A 14,424-nucleotide genomic window follows, 5' to 3' on the forward strand; every position below is an offset into this window, starting at 1 on the left:
GTCATAGGAAAGCCTCGTTGGTATTTCGCTTTCATGCATACTGATCGCGTCAAGTCATACTGCTCTACACTTATTTCATGAATCCCGCCTTGCCATCACCGTCACTGTCAACCTCTGTTAACGGAGTTAGCAGCTATCGTTTTATACAAGCGTAGTTGGCACTTACTAGGGTTGAGCTTGTCCATCAGGCTGGGCTTGTGTTTACCTGTGAAATGTTGGCCTTTGGATTCTTGCAAAAGTTTTACTTGTTCCTCTTCGGCTTGGGTGTGAGGACGGGCTTTGGACACATCTTCGGTGAGCGCTCTGGGCAGCCCACCGTCCTCGTTGGCACGATGCGCCATGTGTCCTCCATCGCTCACACCATGCGCCATTCCAGCGGAGTCCAGCGTACCTGTAGCGCCCTCGTGCTCTGGTTAAGAGTTAGTAAAATTCTTGCGTAAGAGTTGGACATTAGACATACTGCTGCGGGAGGTGTCATCCAAGTCGTGAGTGCGGTTGCCCGATAGATCATGAGCATCGACCCTGCCGTCGTTGTTGCGGTCCATGGGGTTGTGGGTGGTTCCGTGGGTGGTTCCGTAGGCACCAGTGCCAGTGGTGCTGTGAGAGCCGCTCTTGGTCAGGTCGTGGGCATCAACTTTGCCATCGTTGTTGCGGTCCATGGGGTTGTGGGTGGTTCCGTAGGCGCCAGTGCCGACGGAGCTGGTGTTGTGGGAGCCGCCCTTGGTCAGGTCGTGAGCATCAACTCTGCCATCGTTGTTGCGGTCCAATGGGTTCTTAGTGTGAAGATCGCCGTGACGGGCGGAAGAGTGGTCGTGAGTGGTCTTGTGGTGAAGACCCTCAGCACCAGCAAGAGTGCTGACGCCACCAATGTTCTTGGGAACACCCTCGAACTCGTCGTAGCGCTCCTCACGACCAGTCAGGGATCCACCCTTGGCCTTGAATTGCTCCATGGTCATGGCGGGCAGAGCAGTAGTCTCATGGTGAGTGGCCTTGTTGTGGTGTACCTCGTGGATAGGAACAGTGGTGTGAACAACGCTGGGTTGGATGGTCTCCTTCTGGACTACGGGCTGGATGGTCTCATGGATGTGCTTGGGTGTGTTAGCTTTGGAGGCAAAAAGAATATGTCTTTGCTGTACTTACGTGGTGGACGTGCTCTCCGCCAACGGTGGGAGCAACGCTCTGGCTGTGGGTGGTGTCCTCAATGCGCCTCTCGTCGGCAAAGCGAGCCTGATCTTGGATGAGGGTCCTCTTGGTAGCATCAGTGTCACGGTGGTCGAACTCGCGGTGCTGGACTGCTCCGAGCTTGGCAGTGTGTGTCTCTGGCAGAACCTCGCGGTCGTGGATGGGCTGGACAGTGCGGTGGTAGTGATCTTGGTGGACCTCCTTGTCAATGGCAGTGTTGATCTCCTCATGTACATGGGGCTTGACAACCTCGTGGTGTACAGCAGGGGCAACTGCCTCGTGGACAGTGGTGTCGTGGTGGCCGGACCTGCCCATGAACTCGGTGATGGCTGCCTTTGCTTTGTCCATTTTGAAGTTGTAGTGGTGTGATTGTTTGTGGTAGAGGGGGTGAAATTGGTGTGTAGAAGAGTGGATTGATTTGTTGGAGTGTGGTGTGTTGTTGTAATGACGCTTCCTGAAGATGACACAGGGTGTTTTTATACATGGAGGGAGCCGGGAGAGAGAAAGCACAACGACGTAATTGACATCTCAGAGTCTGGTCAATCGGGAAGCAACAGCCCCCGCCATGTGTGCCACAGGGTAGACATGGCGCATCATAGGACAGCAATAGTGGGATGATGGTAATGGTCTGGTTCCCCATCCACGACTCCAGCGGCGCCAATTGGGCCATGCACGGCGGACGCTACCAGCAGCTGATGGCGTTCGCTCTCCGCGGCGTCTGGCACTAGGAGACGCTTGGGGCTGTTCGTTGTACGCCTACCGAAGAGCTACGCGGTACGATGTAGTCATACTGCGTATCTCCGCTGCATACAAACAGGAATTTGGTCTCACGCTCAGGTTGCTCGTATCGCACTCACGGTTGTCTCTGGTTGAGGTGGTGCATGTGCAAGCAGCAGCAGATGAATGATTACATGTTTGGATGGATGAATGCAGCAAGCGTGCGATCTGATCGATCGACGCTAGGATGACCCGCCGCCCCTTGTCGAGCAGGGGATTCGTGCAACATCCAAGCGACAGCTGCCCACGACGTATTCAAGCATACGCGCCTCCGCCGCCGCCTGTTGCAAACTGCGTCATGATGCCATTTCTTTGTTGAGCTACCCGCCCAAGACCGCCTGTCCCTGTACGCATACGGCTGTCTCTGCGCCTGTTTCGGAAGTCCCGGGGGCGTGGCTCCAACTGCTAAGCCCATGGCTAAGATGATCGCCCTCTGTGCCGTGCTGATCAACTGCAACTGGGGGAGAGAGCCGCCCACGACCACACTTACCGTCGTTGTCGTCATGCCGCCATGATCTCCACCATGACATGCCCCTTCTGCAATTATAGTTCCATCTGTTGGGTCTGTGCAAGCACCGTGTATGGATCCATCTGTCCATCTACACCGCGGAAGCAGCCATCACTTGTAGAATAGAGACACGTACCTCTACAAAAGAGGCTGCCTACGTCATTTGTAGACGCCACTCTATGCTATCTCTCACCCAGGTTAATCGGCGAGGACAAAGTGAGCCCCATCGAAGATGCAAATCTGGCTCGACATGGCAAACTGCAACAAAAGGGGTGGGTGATTGACATTTCCCATTCGAGCCAGCAAAGCCTTTGCCTGTCGTATGCTTTCCGACTATCGCTATCGTTGCTGTAGGTGTAGAGAGCGGCCTTCTAAAGCGCTGCTGTGTGCTGAGTTGTGCAGTGCTTTGAACCTTCGGCAGGCGTGATGGATACGTCATTCAGCCACATTCCAGCCACTGCCACATGAAGAAATAGTGATACAAGGCCTAGAATCTGCCACCCCACTGTCACCAGCACATGTTCAGTCCATCTAGCCAACTACACACATCGCTTCCACTTCACCTTGCAGTCAACATGAAGGAAAAGATCAAGGCCGTACTCCACAGAAGGAAGGGCTCAACACCAACGCAATCGCCCCGTGCCTCATATGAGCAGTCTGAAGGGGCTAGTCCACGTGCTGAACAGCTTCCTAGCTCTCCCCATCACAGCCATCGACGGAAATCTTCAGCTTCTCAGAGCGCCTCTCCTCGAGCAGAATATGCTCAACACCCCAAGACCACTCATACAAACGGCGTAGCTACTCACTCAGCTACCCTACCGCTTGAATCTGTGCATAATACCCAGTCTGACAACACCAACCTCGTCAAGTCTGCCTCTGATGAAAACACACTCATTCCCCCTGCACTTGCTCCCAGCAAACAGTCGATAGTGGCAGGTACCAATACCGGCCACTCAGTATCGCCTCACAGTGGTCTATCAAAGCCCCTCCCACCAACACCAAGTATGCTCAATGCTGTGGAAATACTATAACAGATAAGAGAACTAACTTTGTGTGCAGGTTCCACCAGCTACAACCACGGCGATGCTCGAGACAAACTGGTCGGCAGGGCCGTCACCACCAATGGCAGCATTGTAGGGGGAGCGCAACCGCAAGATCCAGAAGACCTTGCACGGCCATCGCAGAGCTTGGGAAGACAACACCACATCCACCAGGATATGGCTGTCAAGCCTGCGGGGTTCGATTCTACGAGCGATAAGCACGGTGTGTACGGCAGTGATGAGGAGTGGCAGGTCAAGCAGAAATCGATGCTCAATGGCATCGTTGATTTAAACGACACAGTTGAAACAGACAGAGAGACATCGTGGGCACCTGGTAAGTCAGACTTGTCTTGCCGTTGGGCAACGTCCCCAAACACAATATACACCAGGTCATCTGACAAAAACTACAACAGCGGTCACACACGAGGTTGTCAAGCCATACGAGCATGAGATTGTCCAGCACAAAATCTATCGAGAGATTCACAACTATACCTACTACCACCGACTGCAGCCTGTGATGCAGACTGAGGTTCTCCCACCTCGTCACTTTATCCCCAATCCCGACGGAGAGGGCCTGATTGAGATTTCTGCTGATGAGTTGCCCTCTCGTACAGGCAAAAACAGGTGGTGGGATATTGTGCAAAAGGAACCCGTGCTTCCAGAAGCTCCATTCCAATGGCGCACCGAGCCGCAAGTCATCGAGGGAAAACCATACATGACAGACGAGGGCTTCGAGCGCAGAGAAACCACCATTATATACCCACCGACGCTGGAAGATATGTCGAGTTACGACGGAATAGTACAGCCAGTTCACTTCGACCACAAGACTGGTAAGCGCTGGCTGGGAGAGCAGACGACCATCGACAAACTGCAGCGACAAGTGGACGGTACAAGCGAAGATGATTTTATGACGATGAAGAACATCACGGCCGACTTGCCTGAAATATCCAACAGCCCGTCGGTCAAGCGAAGGCCCGTTGGCAGAGACTCGCTATAGCGGGCAGTGGGTAAATGAAAAGTTGAGTTGAGCTGTGAGACGAGGTGCAGGCTGTTGTAATTCTGTCGATTGAGAGGCTGTAATTTCTATTTGTATAGTATTTAGCTTGGTACTCGTCCCAGGTGGATGCTGAAGACAAGTGTATATTGCAAACGGCTGGTTCCTTGTTTGGACTGATTGAGATGTGGAAGTTTTGCGCAGCGTCTCTGTGTGGCCAAAGTAAATGCACGGCAATTATGGCGGTTTAGTGCTCGGCGGAGCCATGGTCTTGGGTGTGCATGAACAGGAAATCTGCGCCAAATCTGAGCAAAAACGTGGGGTGCGTTATTTGTACGGACCAGACACCGGTCAACTGGCGACGATCCCCATGTCAGTTTGTGGGGGCACAAAACTGCTCTTAGTACATCTCGAGGCTGACAAGCCGACACTAGAGCGTTATCTCGAGGCGCTCTTTTGTCTGATGGCAGACCCGCTCTCATGGCGCCATTCTTCGTATGCTTCGGTAAAGCAGTCAAGTATGCCGAGTGCCGGGCTCGAGAGTGGCCTCCACCTGCGTTCAGGCGTTCAGGCAAAGTGCAGATAAGCCTTGGAGAGACGGTGGAGAACAGTAAGATGGGAAGTAAGCCTAGAATCCAATTGCTCAGCCCAGTGATGCCAAGTTGGCTTTAACCACTAGGATTGAATTGCTCGGACAGCTATTGGAGAAGCTTTGTTAGCCAAGATGCACATGAGGGGCAGAGTAGTTGTGGTTCTAGAGGCTGGCGCAAGTATATCGGGGAGACCGATAGGAAACAAGACACGGCAAGAGGGTGACATTGCACCATACTGCCCAAGGGAAAAGCCGTGTCGAGCTCCTCCGTCTTGCGCGCCGGTGCTTCTCCGCATTCTCCAACTAGGCAAGTACACTCGGCTCCATACCCACACCCCTGCCCACAAACAGCAGTTATCGCATCTTCTCCACCCACAAACAGGGCACACGACACCAAACACGGGATGCGTGATCCCATCCACACCTGAGCCTTTGTGCGTCTGCCAGAGGGCTGTGTGATTTGGAAAAAAAGCCTGCGCCAGCCTTGCTGCGCCAGCCACCACCACCACCGAGCTCAATGGCGATTCGTTCCTTTGCTGCCCCCAAGTTGGGAGACAGACGTATACCTGTGGACGCCCAGGAGAGCCAAGAATTACTAGTGCAATCCGTTGCCTTCACCGCGGTGGAACACATGCAGGGCTGCCTGCTCACGCTAGGATTACTGAAAGATTTATTAGCACGGCACATGTACTTGTATCGTTCGCTCCCCGTTCATCGTCTCTTGACCCTCGCCAGCCTAGCAGTTTGTCCACCAACCGACACCGACCCCGACTAACGGTCCATGGACTTTGTCGTGCAATTTTTCGCCCTACTCCTCAAAACTATACTCTGAGAGCCCGAGGTCAAGTCTTTGGCTTCCAGCAGATATGACTTCTACCGGCAGGGACTTTGAGCCTGGCGCTTCGTACGAGCCGAAGAAGCAGGGCTACCATGTCGATGAAGAGAACACCAACTACCATCATCGCCCCAGTAGCATGGAATCAGTGAGAGCCGTTAGCGACGACACCCATCGCAGGCTCAAAAGCAGACACATTCAACTCATAGGCATCGGTGGAACCATTGGCACTGCCCTCTATGTCCAAATTGGTCGCGGCCTCATGAATGGAGGGCCTGCGTCCTTGTTCATCGCATTTTCGTTGTGGTGAGTTTCGCGCAAGATTCCTCGCGCAGGTGCCCAATGGTACGCTCTAGCTACAATCCGATCCAGAGCTGACTCTGAACAGGTGTACCGTCATTTTGGCTGTGACGCTTAGTGAGACTCTCAATTCCCCAATTCCAAATAACCTGTGCCCATTGCGACAATGCCCAAGCGCTTTTCGACCCGCCCAGAGCCACTTATCCCATCGCTTGTACCGTCGTGAAGAGCCCCCCCAGCTAATGCGCCTCAATAGGCATTGCCGAAATGGTTACTTACCTCCCAATATCTTCGCCCTTCATTCGCTTTGCTGGACGCTACGTGGACGACGCTTTTGGCTTTGCAGCTGGATGGAATTTCTTCGTCTTCGAAGCAGCCCTCGTGCCCTTTGAAATTGTGGCTTGTAACGTCATTATCGGCTTTTGGAGCGACGCCGTGCCCACTGGTGCCATTATCGCAATCGTTCTTGTGCTCTATGCGTACGTAGACCCATTTACCACCCGATATTCGACATGGGACACCATGGAGCCTTTTGTGCTAGACTGTGAACCGCAGACCATACACATTCCTTTGTGTTTTTTGGTCAATCATTCCCAGGCTATACGCTAGGTCTCAAGTCACATCAAACAAGCCCATCCGCTCTAGGATACCCCATGAAATTCGTTATAGAACCAGGGCTAACCAAGCACTAGTGTCATCAACATGATGGCTGTAAAATGGTACGGAGAAACCGAGTTCTACGCCGCAGTTGGAAAAGGTGAGCATTTCTCAAAGAAATAATCAGAACAATTTGCTAATCCCAAAAGTCCTACTTATCATCGGTCTCCTCATTTTCACCTTCATCTCCATGTTGGGCGGTAACCCGCAAAAAGACCGCTACGGCTTCCGCTACTGGAAGAACCCAGGAAGTTTCACAGAGCTCTACTACGGCGGCGATCTAGGCAGATTCCTCGGTTTCCTCCAATGCCTAATCCAAGCCTCCTTCACTATCGCAGGACCCGACTACGTCTCCATGGCCGCCGGCGAAACCGAAAACCCCCGCAAAGTCATGCCGCGCGCCTACAACGCCGTCTTCTACCGCCTAACCACCTTCTTCGTGCTCGGCTCCCTCGCCGTAGGCATAAACGTGCCGTATAACGACCCGGAACTCATCAACGCCTTCAAACTGGGCAAACCCGGTGCCGCAGCCTCGCCCTACGTCATCGCCATGAACAGACTCCGCATAGAAGGCCTCCCCCACGTTGTCAACGCCGGTGTCCTCGCCTCCGCCTTTTCCGCAGGAAACTCCTACGTCTACTGCGCCTCGCGCTCCCTCTTTGGTCTCGCACTCGAAGGCAAAGCACCCAAGATTCTGACCAAATGCACAAAGCAAGGTGTACCCTTCTACTGCGTCTTGATCGTTCTCCTTATCTCACTGCTTTCGTTCCTTCAGCTGAGTGAGAACTCGGCTGTTGTACTGAACTGGTTCGTTAGCTTGGTCACGGCGTCCCAGCTTATCAACTTCAGTGTCATGTGCTTTACGTTCCTGCGCTTCTACAAGGCGTGCCATGTACAAGGGCTCGATCGCGATACGCTGCCGTACAAGGGTATTCTACAGCCGTATGCGGCGTGGTATGGTCTTGTGTGCACGTTTATCATGACGTTTGTGGGCGGTTATACGGTGTTTTTGAAGGGCATGTGGGATGTGCCTTCGTTCTTGTTTTCGTACCTGATGTAAGTTCTCTTTCTGCTATAATTGAAAATCGCTAATAAGTCCAAAGGGTCTTTATCTTCCCCGTTCTCGTCATCGGATGGAAGATCCTCAAGAAGACGAAGTGGGTTACGTCCGACAAGGCGGATCTTATCTCAGGAGTAGCGGAGATTGAGGAGTATCATCGTAATTTTGTGGAGAAGCCAGAGACGAACCCGTTCAATCGCTTCTTGGACAAGATTTTTGGATAAGTGTGGATGTGTGGAAGATTTGGCTGGGGGGAAAGAAAGTGGTTGTGCTGTTGTTGTTTTTTTGTAAAGAAAAAACCCCTTTGTTCACTCTTTTAGACAGGGCACCATGCTCGCATGTAGATGATGAGTTAAGAATCCGACTATACCGTCTAGTTAGATTTACAAGGGAACAACGTTGGAAATAATGGATTTTTACAACTATATATCCTTGTTCACCTGGTCCCATTTACTTTACCAAGCTCTTCCATCACAAACAAACATGCAAAATCGCCAACAAACCCTAAGCCCTCAAAACAAAAACGTAGGAATATCATCCACATCCCCCGTCCTCCTCCTCCTCCTCCTCCTCTTCTTCTTCCCCTCCTGACCCTCCATTTCCTTCCTCTCTCGCTCAACCTTACGCTTCACCAACCTCTCCACAACATCTCTACCCCCAGCACCGCCCTCATGTCTCACATGCTGCGCCCCCATTTCCGCCGCTGAACTCGCTGATCGCGTATGCAGGCTATGTTTCACTGTTTTGGTTGAATCAAAGGAGTGAGAGGGTTTGCTTGTAGTTGGTTTGGAAGACGGAATGGGTGGGGGTTGCGATTTGGGTGGTGTCCAGTCGTCGAGTATGTCGAAGGGTTTTGCGAGGCGAAGGGGTCTTGAGCGGGGTTTTGCTGGGGGTGGGGGCGGGGCGGGTTTGGTGAAGGTAGGGGGTGAAGATTTGGTAGTGAGATTGAGAGACGAGGCACCGATCAGTCGACTTGGGGTGCTGCTTATTTTTGATGGGGCCGAAGGGGTGGCTTTGAGGGGTGGCTTTGCTGGGGGCCGTAGAGTATCGAGATCTTCGCTATCGCTGTCTGATGTTGTGCGTGCCACTGGTTGCTGCTTTGCTGAGGTTCCTATAGTTCTTTTGGAGGCGGCATATGATGGTGTTGTTGTTGGAACCCGTGACGTGTGGGTTGAAAGCGAAGCCCATTGTTCTTCTGCCCCATCGTCGTCTTGAGACGCAAAAACGGCTTGAAGAGCTCTCTTTTGCTTCTGCTCTTGAGCTTTGGCTCTATCTTTCATGACCCCAACATCAGACATCTTCGCGTTGGGAACTACTGGCCTCGCTACATCAGCACCTTTTTTCTTTTCCTCAATCGTCTCCTTGAGTTTCTCGTATTCTGCAATGTGCAAGTGTCGAGTGAATAGCTTTGCCGTCTGGAGAAATTCGTCTTCAACCATCATCCATTCATCGTCGCGTAAGTCGAATTTGGAGATTGCGCCGTGCATATATTCAACACGTGGTTGCTCGAGATCTCCCGCTAGAGGTGGAGGTGATGACGAAACTTCACGTCCCTTTCTCCATGCATCTTTTGTTCTGGATTTGGTGTGTGGTGTTGACGGTTCTGCTGGTAGATTGGGGAGATCATCATCTGACTCGCTGGCTTGTTGATTTCCTTTACTACTGCTGGCCGCTATCACGTCTTCCAAGAACTCATCGTCATTATCAGATATGCGTGATACAAGATCTGCATATGGGGTTGTTGTCTTTGCTCCTGCTGTGTCTTTCTTCGCCCATGGAAGTCGACGCGGCATGGTGCTGGTGTAGGCGGCGGATCAGCTGGATATTGGCAAAAGGTATGGGTTTATATTGATCGATGTAGTTGAATGCGACATTATGAGAGTCTCTACCCGGAAAAGCAGCACCAGATCAATGCCTTTGGGGAAGTACTTCACTCTGTGAGTGCTTCAAGCCCTTTGCGCGCATACGGGCGAAGGTGAATGGCTTGCTCCCACCTGGCCACGTGCTATGACGCGTTTCCGATTTCCGCTAGACCCACTCTCGCCTGTGCGCCCTTCCAATCTAGCTGCTGGCACTTCTTGTACTGTGCTCTGCGCCCTCAAATTAACACGTTGCACTTCCACCCAGTTCTACCACAATCGATGTTTGCCTAGACAGCGTGTACTCATGGAGGTTTTGCGTGCTCAGCTGCTGGCACCGAGTTGGTATAAGCTCGACGCTACAGCTTCACAGCACAACGCATAGCTGCGAGCGTGACTACCTCACAATTGCATTTACCTCCTTTCGTCTAGGAATCGTTGAATGATTCAAAGCTAGTTATCAGCGCCTAGGCCCCTGCCCAGCAGCATCTAGGCTGCGTTACCGTTGTTGACTCCAAACTACTGCCGTTTCCATCTGCCATGTCCATGTTCCGAAGGCCAGGCGACTCATCGTCCAGCTCGGAGTCGTCTGATGAAGAAAGCGAATATGAAGAAGAGAATCAGCTGAAGCAGGACAGCGTCCTGTCAAGGATCAACACTCTAGATTCCGCTTCCTCAGGACAGCCCATCCAACCCCATCGACCTCCTCTAGATCCACGGCAAAGCTCAACCCAGAACGTTCGCGATCTTTTGTTACATTCGTTGTTGGAGGAACGAACCATTCGCGAGGTTGCAGCCCAGCTAGGCAAAGACCCGTCGGACCCTGAAGTCCAGCGATTGGGTAGAGCCTCCTACAAAGAAATTGCCCGCCAGATTTCCAATAACGTCGACGATGCTTACGCAAGCGATGAAATGCAAAGCCATCGGACCACGGCAAACGAAGGAATCAATCGGCTTACCCGAAGCAATCTAAACAAGCTCTCTGTCATCCCCGAACTAGCTTCACAAGCTCTGGTTGCACTACCAGGTAATGGGCTGCCCCAGCATCTACCTCAACAACCATCCCTAGGTTTCGATGTTCTCTCTGGCATACCAGGTCCAGTTCAACTTCAACTTCGGGGCTATCCTCATCTGCAGACTGATCGATATATTCGGGAGTTTTCCGAGTTGGAGATTGTTGGTAAAGGAGGATATGGCAAAGTTTTCAAAGCCAAACATAAACTCGATGGGTCATTCTATGCAGTCAAGAGGATTCCAGTGAGCCCTGCAAAGGTTGCAAGAATACAAGAGCATGGACCAGAAGAGTTGGAAAGCATGCTTGAAGAAGTTCGTTCGCTCGCTCGATTTGATCACAACAACATCATTCGGTACCATAACGCCTGGCTCGAGTTTACTACATCACCCACTGAAACCACCGGCGTCCCAGACATCCCGATGCTTCGAGACGACCGTCTTTTAGAGGACCGAGCTGCCTTTCCATCCTTCTCTGGAGGAACCAACGACATTCATTCTAGGCTGGATAGCCTAAGCTTCGATGACTCTCCCATTAGAACCGAGAACAGCAACAGCGCTGGTATTGTCTTTGAGTTTAGCGAGCCCAGAGAAGGAACACCTGAGCCTCAGAGTGAAGGTGCCAGTATTTCTATTAAGGAAACCTTTACACGGACCAAACACAAAACCCGACGTGGCAGCCAGGCGAGTCAGATGACGATAGCAACAATCTCATCAACAAAGTCTCGGATGAGCGCTGTTGAGGACGCAGACGAAGAGGAAGATGATGATATTGAGAACATTCCCAGATCGCACATGCCGTGCACCCACGAAACAATTTCCGAAATGTCAGACAGCATGATTTCGAACAGCGACGTGCCCCACCACCTTATGCAGAACCGAACTCTCGGACCAATTCTCATGCTCAACGTACAAATGAGTCTCTGCGAAACCAACCTAGCTTCATTCCTCTCGTCCGACCAGTCCGGGTCCATTGGGCAGAAAACAGGCCAACATTGTTTCCATTCCTGCGTATCACTCGAGCTACTCAACAACATCGTGGCAGGAGTAGAATACCTACATGCTCAGGGCGTCGTCCACCGCGACCTCAAACCCGCAAACGTCTTCCTCTCACTTTCCACTGCGCGTCACCCACCATACGGTTCCATCGACATGTCAAGCTGCAAACCGTGTCCCCAACGCGATCACCTGCATATGACACCCCGCATCGGCGACTTTGGCCTGGTAGCCGCCTTGAGCGGGAGTTGCACGGTTTCCGATACATCTTCGAAGCCAGTAGGCACCGAGTTCTATCGACCGTCAGCGAGTAGCGGTGTCAACGAGAAACTCGATGTCTTCGCGCTGGGTGTGGTGGCGTTTGAGATGCTGCACAAGTTTAGCACGAGGATGGAACGTATAGCTGCCTTGACGGAGTTACGTCGAGGTCTTTTCCCCGGAGATTTTATGCAAAATCATGGGGATGTTGGTGAGGATGTTCAGACTTTGATTAGTGGTATGATAAATGGGGACGAAGAACAGCGTTTGAGCTGTGATGAAGTTAAAGAGCAGATTAGGAAGTTGGTGCAGCGATTAAAGGTTTAACTTTTTTATTTATTTGATTTGTATGCACAGCGCTGGTTTCACAGCATCGAGAAGCGTAGATACCCTAGTAGAATAGTAGTAGTATAAACATATGTTCAGCGTTGCAATTCGTGTGTGTGTGTGCGTGGACGAAATGGGATTTGCGCTCCCATCATTTCTCAAAACTATTCAAGTTTATTTTATCTTGTATTATCTATGTACCTCACCATATGCCTTATCTATGTTCATGTATATACATACCTATTATCCAGACGCCCCCATGTCGAGTTTTCCAAACTCGTACGCTAATTCTATCATTTACAGTTTGATTACCAGAAGTCAAGTGAGAAGAAGAAGGTAAGCCAGGACAGCCGGTGTCCTTTTCAAAAAAAAAAGAATGCGCCCAAATGAAATCATGGTAATAATAACCCAAACGCCTCATGCATTTCCTCATATCCTCCTCTGCATCCAATCGTGTACAACATCAAACAGCTGACCCAGCTTAACCCCGTCGTCATGACCCTTGACGTTAAGCACCTTGACAGCACCCCTCTTTTGGCCGCCATCGCGCAGTGTCAGCTCCGTCAACGGGGGCATTGAAACCAGCATATCCCTCCAAGACCCGTGCGTATTGCCGGCAACACCCTCGCGCGTAATCCAGTGGTTGAAATCCATGATCAGAGGATGAAACACGATTTCCTGACTCGTCCGGATGAGACCTATACAGCGTCTCGAGAGGGAGATCTCGTTGCGGACGCCTTTTGAAATGCGAGTGCCAAGCGGCTGGGCTCCTGACTCGACGCTTTGTGGCATGACATGAACCTCGAATTCAAACGTCGTCGGGACGAGGTTGTAGATTTGCAGGCTGCGCGAGGGCTTGAGGTACAGCATTTCTGCCAGCAATGGTGAGTCGCCTGGGACCAGAGCGCGCCATGACTTGGAGACGCGCTGGCATCGGACGAGCTCCCAGAACTCGAGGTAGAAGAATATGTGCTGCAGGACTTCGGCGGGGAGGTCGCTGATGCCGCGTTTGTGGGGGTGCGTGTGGTGTGAGGATGGGTGGAAGAGTTGGCGCATGCGATCGGCGTAGTTGCCCACGCTGCTCCTACGGATATCTCGCGAAGGATCGGAATCGCCGCGAGATCGCGTGAACATTGCTATGGGGTCTGAGGGCAGGCCAGTCATGGAGGGGTTGCGAACAGAATGTCCCGAGGCATTCGGCTTACGCCGGCCTGTAGTCGTGTCTTTGAGCATATCGGAGAAGCGACTGAAGGCTGAAATGTGGGACTGGTGCTGCAGGTCCATCATGATTGCTTGGTTGGCGCTTGCTTTGGCCCGTCCAAATCGTTCGGGTTCAAATGATGGTGCTTCGGGATGTTGTGTCGTTCAAAGGGCTAGTCTTACAAGGCAGCCAAGCCACGAAATGTCGTCACTGGTACCGCTCTCGGGATGCTGGTGGGGATGCGCCGGTTTGTGCGACGAGCTTTGTTTGCGTATAGAGAACGGGATGTTTCTGCGCCTACGGGTAGTCGACGCGTACCAAAAAGAGAGTGTTTACTGTATCGAAGTCGGTGTATATGGAAGCTTTCAGAAAACAATCATTGACGTGGATGCAGCTGACATGGCATATACACTAGCCCAAAGGGGCTGATGCGCTGCGGACTGCATGGGGATGCCGGAAAAGCAAAGTCGGGTCACTTTGGAGACCAGCATGTTTGCTTGGTTTTCTGTGATGCATGACACAAAGTGAGGTTGACGCTTTGTTCTTCTGCTACGCTACCAGGGTAACGTGCCACTTATTTTGCCGATGTTGTCCATTGAAAACACACCAACGTTCCGTCTTCGCGTATGTTACAAGATTAATTCCGTCGGGGTGATATGCTATGGTTCTACTGATTTACACGTGTCTGACTATAGCAGCTCGAGACTAAGGCCATAGCGAATGCCTTGTGCTGGTAACAAGGATGGCTTGGCTTGGCCGAGCAATTGTCGAGCGGCGTAAAAAGCCTGCCCAGCTTGAAACTAACTTGATGTCGGACTTTTGGAACA

General features: G+C 51.9%; 6 protein-coding genes across 6 annotated transcripts; 3 read left to right on the plus strand and 3 right to left on the minus strand.

Moving 5' to 3' along the window:
* Positions 1 to 70: 70 nt before the first annotated feature.
* Positions 71 to 1,530, minus strand: COCVIDRAFT_13641 (hypothetical protein; the record flags this gene model as incomplete). The annotated part of the gene is made up of 4 exons (XM_014703807.1): positions 71 to 114; positions 167 to 409; positions 461 to 1,088; positions 1,141 to 1,530. 4 exons carry the CDS (start codon positions 1,528 to 1,530, stop codon positions 71 to 73), a joined length of 1,305 nt encoding a protein of 434 aa, XP_014559293.1.
* Positions 1,531 to 3,042: 1,512 nt separating this feature from the next.
* COCVIDRAFT_92002 (hypothetical protein) lies at positions 3,043 to 4,504 on the plus strand (the record flags this gene model as incomplete). Its single annotated transcript, XM_014703851.1, has 3 exons — positions 3,043 to 3,469; positions 3,527 to 3,841; positions 3,921 to 4,504. 3 exons carry the CDS (start codon positions 3,043 to 3,045, stop codon positions 4,502 to 4,504), a joined length of 1,326 nt encoding a protein of 441 aa, XP_014559337.1.
* Positions 4,505 to 5,959: 1,455 nt separating this feature from the next.
* Positions 5,960 to 8,169, plus strand: COCVIDRAFT_35358 (hypothetical protein; the record flags this gene model as incomplete). The annotated part of the gene is made up of 6 exons (XM_014703852.1): positions 5,960 to 6,234; positions 6,317 to 6,345; positions 6,485 to 6,707; positions 6,921 to 6,985; positions 7,035 to 7,941; positions 7,989 to 8,169. 6 exons carry the CDS (start codon positions 5,960 to 5,962, stop codon positions 8,167 to 8,169), a joined length of 1,680 nt encoding a protein of 559 aa, XP_014559338.1.
* A 288-nt stretch (positions 8,170 to 8,457) lies between these two features.
* Positions 8,458 to 9,738, minus strand: COCVIDRAFT_24265 (hypothetical protein; the record flags this gene model as incomplete). Its single annotated transcript, XM_014703827.1, has 1 exon — positions 8,458 to 9,738. One exon carries the CDS (start codon positions 9,736 to 9,738, stop codon positions 8,458 to 8,460), a length of 1,281 nt encoding a protein of 426 aa, XP_014559313.1.
* Positions 9,739 to 10,344: 606 nt separating this feature from the next.
* Positions 10,345 to 12,396, plus strand: COCVIDRAFT_13645 (hypothetical protein; the record flags this gene model as incomplete). The annotated part of the gene is made up of 1 exon (XM_014703808.1): positions 10,345 to 12,396. One exon carries the CDS (start codon positions 10,345 to 10,347, stop codon positions 12,394 to 12,396), a length of 2,052 nt encoding a protein of 683 aa, XP_014559294.1.
* A 429-nt stretch (positions 12,397 to 12,825) lies between these two features.
* COCVIDRAFT_35361 (hypothetical protein) lies at positions 12,826 to 13,683 on the minus strand (the record flags this gene model as incomplete). The annotated part of the gene is made up of 1 exon (XM_014703853.1): positions 12,826 to 13,683. The coding sequence occupies one exon, from the start codon at positions 13,681 to 13,683 to the stop codon at positions 12,826 to 12,828; it is 858 nt and encodes a 285-aa protein (XP_014559339.1).
* Positions 13,684 to 14,424: the final 741 nt, after the last annotated feature.

This window comes from Bipolaris victoriae (assembly GCF_000527765.1).
Source record: "Bipolaris victoriae FI3 unplaced genomic scaffold scaffold_19, whole genome shotgun sequence".
NCBI classification, from domain to species: Eukaryota; Fungi; Ascomycota; class Dothideomycetes; order Pleosporales; family Pleosporaceae; genus Bipolaris; species Bipolaris victoriae.